Raw genomic sequence first — 7115 nt, 5'->3', positions numbered from 1 at the left:
AAGACTGAAGAAGAATGGACACCTTTGAATTGTTGTGTTGATGAAGAATATTGAATATACCATGGACTGCCTCAAGAACCAACAAACCTGTCTTAGAAGAAATACAATCAGAATGCTCCTTAGAAGCAAGGATGGCGAGACTCCATTTACATACTTCGGACATGTTGTCAGGAGGGATCAGTCCCTGGAGAAGGACATCATGAGTGGCAGAGTACAGGGTCAGCAGAAAAAAGGAAGAGCCTCAACGAGGTGGATTGACACAGTGGCTGCAATAATAAGCTCAAGCATAACCACGATTGTAAGGATGGCTCAGGACCGGCCAGTGTTTTGTTCTATTGTGCATAGTGTCGCTATGAGTCAGAACCGACTCGACGACACCTAACAACAACAACAATTATCAACACAACTGAAGTCCCAAGGTTACCCCTCCCCAATTAGTTTACCTCCTCCCTGAGGAGATCGCTACCATAAGTTTTGTTTTATCTTTATTTCTTTATATCTTACTACACATTAATGTATCTCTATATAAATATAGGGTTACCGTGAGGTGGAATGGACTTGATGGCAATGGGCTTTCTTGGACACAATATAACATGTTTTGCAAGTATTTAAACCTGAAGTAAATGACATTATGCTATATGTGTTCTTCTGCAGCTTATCTTTCCAAGCCCCAATTAAGAAAAATAATTCTGCATTCAAGATTATTGTGATCATTATTTCTGGGACATACAAAGGTAAAATGTCCCTTTGAAGGTCTCTATCTCACAAAAACCTCTCACCAAATTCTTTTACCTGTTTGTCATTCTGAGAGGGGTAAAATTATGTTGGTGATTGTATTGAAAATGCCTGAAGCTTGAAGGTAGTAACAATATTGGGGGCAATGCCCCAGTGCTGCATCATAGCTCTGAGGGGTGTCTACAAGGGGAAGAGTTCATGGAGTAAGATTGTCTGACTTACTTTAGCTCTCAGCAATAAGCAATTCCTCAGTTGTCTCTTCCTCCTCACAAACACCTAGAGGTTATTTCACTATCTGAGCTAAAGTGAAACGTTGAAACTTTTAAATAGCTGAACTGAGCATGGGGATAAAACATATCTAATGAGTTCTACTCTTGCAAGTCACAGAATCCCTAGGGACTTGGAGAAAATGAGCTCACCACCAACAGTAGTTCTACCAAGGCAGCTCTGTAATTAGATTCTGAAGGTCCTTCCTATTTTGAAAGAGTTAGATACTTTGAAAATCTCTGTAATTACTTTTCTAGCTTTATACAACAACCACTGAGCTCTATATCCAGATCTGAAAAGGTTGTCCACACTCAGAGAGACTGCATGAACAAATCCCAACAGGTCTTCAATTTCTCAGAAAATAGTGATGAACAAACCAAAGGAGCACCATCAGTAAATCAAACCATAGTGCTTCCATCATTCCTCGCTTTCCCCTCTAGACCATAACATAGCCATAAGAGTAAATAGGCAGTTATTCAGGGAATTGAGGGGCAAGCTTTTCCTTTTTAATTTAGAAGACAGGAAAAGGGTTAGAAATATACAAGTGAACTAAATCCCAGAATGTTGTTTTTATTGATTTCGGCTCATTAATTCCTCACTCATATAAGGAATTGCCAGAATATTTAAACACCCGTAAGTTGTTATATCTACTATGTCTTATAAACTTAAATCAATGTGTTTTTAAGATGACAAGCAGAATAAAATATTGATTTCTCAACAAGCCAGTGTCTTGTGTGAGGACAAGCTCGAGCACTGCCACATTTCTAGGCTCCAGTGGAGCTCATGCAACCAAGTAACCTAATGGAAACTATCCTGGAGTTTATCAGCAGAATTATTATTAGAATCCAGCTCCACCAAAAGTTTTGGTGTTAGATTTTAAAAAGTATTTCTATTCTTTTTGTCTAAATGTTATTGTAACCAGAATACCACTCTTTGTGACCTACTAAATTTCTTAAGGAGTCCCTGGGATAGTGCAAATGGTTAACACACTGGGCTGTTAACTGAAAAGTTGGTAGTCTGAGTCCAGCCAGGGGCATGCAGGGAGAGAGGCCTGGTGAACTACTTCAGAAAAATCAGTCATTCAAAACCCTAGAAATGAAAGGATGATAATATCAATCAATTTAATCCATGAAATTAACATTAATACATTAAAGAGGAAATTTTAAATCACTTTTAAAAACTTCAAAAAGAACATTTAAGGCAAAATCTTTTGATCAACTAAAAACTGAGTGTTTTAGTCATCTAGTGCTGCTATAACAGAAACACCACAATTGGATTGCTTTAACAGAGAGAAATTTATTTCCTCACAATAAAGTAGGCTAAAAGTCCAAATTCAAGGTGTCAGCTCCAGGGGAAGACTTTCTCTCTCTCAGCTCTGGAAGAAGGTCCTTGTTCTCAATCATCCCACGGTCAAGGAACTTCTCAGGCACAGGTATGAGGTCCCCAACTCTCTGCTTGCTTTCCTTCCCTTTTATCCCTTGAGAGATAAAAGGTGGTGCAGGCCACACCCCAGGGAAACTCCCTTTACATTGGATCAGGGAGGTGGCCTGAGTAATGGTGGTGTTACAATCCCACTCTAATCCTCTTAACATAAAATTACAATCACAAAATGGAGGACATTCACACAATACTGGGAATCATGGCCTAACCAAGCCAACACATATTTCTGAGGGAACACAATTCAATCCATGAAACTGAGTTTATATAAAAAAATTAAAAATACTTACCTAAAGCCTACAGCAGATATCTAAATTGGTGAGATTTTAAACTATCGCATTTTAAAATTAGAAATAAAATCAAGGGTGTTTTCTTTCTTCCTAGTAGCCAACATTGCCCACCTGGAAGTGACGGAGGCCAAGCAGGGGGAAGAAGGGTGAAGGGTGGGAAAGTGTGTATCGCTGGATACCAACTGATCTTTCTCCTGCTTAGATCTCCTTGAAGCTGTCTTCCCATGCTCCCTGTGTTCCATTCTCAGTGGCTGAGCAGTCCAAAATGGCAAACCTGTGCTGCATTACCTGGTAGGGGACCTCCACTCCATGTTTCTCTTGCTGTCTGTTCTCTAGTCAGTTTCTTATTCCATTTGATGGTTGGTTGAGATGGTTATCTCTTATTTGATGCTTAGGGCTCCAGGATTGACATTTGTCTCTGTTTTACTTAGTTTCTGGGGCCTTTGCTGTATAGGGGAGGGAGCATGTTGCTTCTGTCTACAGTGCCAGGTTGGCTCCACCTCCCTGATTTATCTTTTTTGAATCTCAAACCAAGTATATATTGTGTAGGGTCATTTTAATATCCATTTTAAATTTAAGAAAATAAAGTCTTAGAAATGTTAAGAAAATTTTTTTTTCCTCAAGGTAAATTTTGGAGTCCTATTCCAACATTTCTTTCATACGTTTCTTCCCCTTTAATCACTTCATATGCCTTCAGGAATTTTTCCCTTTGTTGGTAGACCATTTACATAAGATGAGCTAAACTCTGTTATAAATTCTTATGAATGTTGGTGCAATAAATTCTCAGGAATGTTGCTGTGAGATCTTAGGCAGAAAAGTGACCTCTCATTAAAGGGAAAATTAAATTTAATTTTCGTTGTTATTACCATCAACATTTTCCTTTTCGAGTCACATTGGGGAAGGGAGTCAAACCATTTTTTAAGGAGTTTCTGGGGGATGAGGGGATGGGGACAATGAGGTCTGAGGCCTGCAGCCTGGTCAGGTTCTCCTGGACCTGGCAGCAACCAAAAAAGCTGCACTTCTTAATAATCTTCATAACGCCCATTCAGTACAGATTAGCTTTTAGAAGGTCAATATATTTAAAGTACCTATTGTAATTTAATGTAGTAGAGTATGTACATTTAAGGGAAATACAAAAGAGATTAAATATTTGAGATATTACTATAACTTGCAGCCGAAACAAAGAAGAGACTCGAACCAAAAAGAAAATAAAACCAGACACACAAAGGGAAAAAAAAATATATTGGTATAAAGTGTAATGCTCTCCTAAGAATCCATTACTATTATATTTTTGATGTGCTTAGATTTTTGAACTTAGTAAATGACCTAATATATTTCCTTACATTATTATAAATTATACTAAGAAAAAGAACAAATTTTACAAATCCAAGAGTATTGGGTGGAATAGCTTGACTATATACATCAGGAACACAGAACTTACATTCTGTGTGTGTGTGCGCGTGTGTATGTGTGTGTGGGCTGACAAACTCTGAAAGCAACTCTAAAAGTGGAAGGCAAGGACATCCGTGATATCCTGTTGTAGTTGCTGTGTGCCATTGATATTAAACATATTTGATGTGTGTTATTGCTGTATTGTTCTGATTGGGAAAATACGTAATTATCCAGTAAATCGTCCAGTGACTTCTCCCCCTTCTCATTTCAAGAATTATGAAGTGATTAGAGAAAATGGAGTTCCTGGGGGTTACAAACAGTTCTGTGGGGGCAGTTCTATTCTGAAACACATGAGGTAACGATAGTCGATTAGGAAGCAAAAGTTTTTTTAGAGAAGAAAATATTAAGTTACTTTTAGATTTCAGTAATGTATCCTTCTAAATCTATCTAGATTGGTTTCAATTATTAAATAATATGATCTTTTAAAGAAAGATATCAGATCATAAAAATATTAAAGTTTAATTCATAAGTCATCACATTTTCCCATAAAAAGTTAAATATCATGATAATTGGAAATAAAAGATTTACATATTTTATGAAATACTACTACACACAAATATTGCCACAATGCAAAAAATTCACATAAATTCCGTGATGCAACAGATCCATGGCAAAAGCCTCTTTATCTCAAATTTGTTATATTCTCTTTCCATTCAAATGCAAATTGTCATGGGATATGTGTTTCATGAATAAAGAATTAATGACTAAGATTGTATTGTCACCTCTAAATCCCTTGAATTTGTATTATCTCTCCAGTATATCATGTTAAAGAAGTAATCTTCTTAAATAACAAAGACCTTTTGCTCAAAATTTCGATATCAAGTTCCACTGAACAAAGAGTAAATTGTTTCATGTGGTGCTTATGACAATCACTATCTTATAAATTGCATTGCCCTACACCAAATACACAAAAAATGTTGGGATGGTTTTATAAAAGATTGAATACACAAAATCATTCTCTGTATATCACTATGTAATATACAAATCATAATGTATATGAAACCATTCATTAATGTCTGTATTAGTGAAGATCCAAGCATGAACACTGAAAATACAAAACTAGATAACTGAAGCAGTTTCCATAGGGCTTGAGTATTCATTCAGTGTATTCAAGTTTATATGAACTTCTGCTATATTTTATATTTCATGCAAAAATAAAAATTCCTAGTTACCTGTTCTCTGAAGATATGCCAATAATTACAGTTTAAAAGAGCTAAGTACAAAAATTAATATTGTTTTTAACCACAAACGTTTTCCACACAGAATTTATTAGCTGACCTCTATAAAAAAAAAAAAAAAAATTTTTATGATCTATGGATTACTTGCCTCAGCAAAAACTAAAGATACTTATTTTTATGAAGTATGGATTACTTGCCTCAACAGAAACTAAAGATACTTAGAAAATGTATTCCACTGCCATATTTACTCTAATATTTCTCTATGATTTCCATTTCCTCTTCATTTTTGTATATTCATATGCAATACTCATCAACTTCTTTAGTGCATCCTTCATGTCCTTATTCCTCAAGGTGTAGATGAGGGGGTTCAGACTTGGAATGATGATGGTGTAAAAGAGGGTGAGGAACTTGCCCTGGTTTTTGGAGGCACTGTTACCTGGCTGTAGGTACATGTAGATGACAGTTCCATAGAGGATGGACACCACAGTGAGATGAGATCCACAGGTATTAATTGCTTTTCTTTGGCCTGCTTTTGACTTCATTCTCAGCACAGCTTGGACAATGTAACCATAGGATATAAGAATAAGGAGGAGGGGTGTAAGGACAACGACAATTCCTAAAGCAAAAACTGACATTTCAACAGTTGTGGTGTCTATACAAGCTATTTTGACCATAGCTGGCAACTCACACAAGAAATGATCCAGAAGGTTATTTCCACACCTAGGCAAATTCAGTGTGAGTGTACATAAAACTACAGAAGAGGCCAAACTAATACCCCAAACCATGATGATCATCTCAAGACAAAGATGTGGGTTCATAATTACCAAATAATGCAAGGGTTTACAAATAGCTGTAAAACGATCATAGGACATGACGGCCAGGAGAAGGCACTCAGTGGAGCCCAAACACATATTAACATAGAGGTGAATGACACAACCCACATAGCTGATGGTCTTATCAGGGCCCCACAAGTTAACCAGCATCTGAGGTATGATGCTGGTGGTAAAACACAGATCTAGGAAAGATAAATTCCTGAGGAAAAAATACATTGGTGTGTGCAGATGGGAATCCAGGAGAGATGCAAAGATGATGGCTGTGTTACCTACCAATGTAATTAAGTAGAAGATGGTGACAACTCCTGACAGGACCATCTCCAGTTTGGGATTATCAGAGAACCCAAGCAGAATAAAATCATGTAGAGAACTATGATTGTTTTGGTCCATGGTCCTTCAATGTCTAAATCCAAAAAGAGAAGAAGAAGAAGAATCTTGTCAACACCGACTACCTTAATAGTTTAGCGAAATACAGAACTAAAAAAAGGGAGAATTTATACCAATAATTTTAAAAAAACCAATGAGTAGAAAATATTGTATTCAAGAAACCTGGTATTTGTTGCAGATTCTTTTATGATGAAGAGTTCAGCATTATCTACATGACCTTCAAGAGTTCACTCTTAAACTCAGGGTCTCAATACTTTCACAAGTGAATTTGAGAGTCTTCAATAGATGTGGTTCTAAAATAACGTTACTCTTATTCTCCGTAAAACTATTAAGTTTAATATAATGAACAATTCTTTTACTTCATCAGAGAATGCACCCATGAAATCTAACTATTTGGCTAACGTCAAAATAAGGAAAAGAGTGTTCCTCTTCTGCCATAACTTAGTGCAGAGCATCTTTGATCTCCAAGGTTCTTTTGCAAGAAATGTGGCATTTCTCCTTGGCATTTTCATGTACCTCATTTCTAATAACTAACT

General features: G+C 36.5%; 1 protein-coding gene across 1 annotated transcript; it reads right to left on the bottom strand.

The window, feature by feature from the left end:
- Nucleotides 1-5512: 5512 nt before the first annotated feature.
- On the bottom strand, nucleotides 5513-6785 carry LOC100665842 (olfactory receptor 2W1-like). Its single transcript, XM_064295623.1, has one exon. It carries the CDS (start codon nucleotides 6580-6582, stop codon nucleotides 5620-5622), a length of 963 nt encoding a protein of 320 aa, XP_064151693.1. The 5' UTR covers nucleotides 6583-6785; the 3' UTR covers nucleotides 5513-5619.
- Nucleotides 6786-7115: the final 330 nt, after the last annotated feature.

This window comes from Loxodonta africana, chromosome 1 (assembly GCF_030014295.1).
Source record: "Loxodonta africana isolate mLoxAfr1 chromosome 1, mLoxAfr1.hap2, whole genome shotgun sequence".
NCBI classification, from domain to species: Eukaryota; Metazoa; Chordata; class Mammalia; order Proboscidea; family Elephantidae; genus Loxodonta; species Loxodonta africana.
The sequence above is the reverse complement of the archived record's forward strand: the minus strand, read 5'-3'. Positions and strand labels throughout refer to the sequence as shown.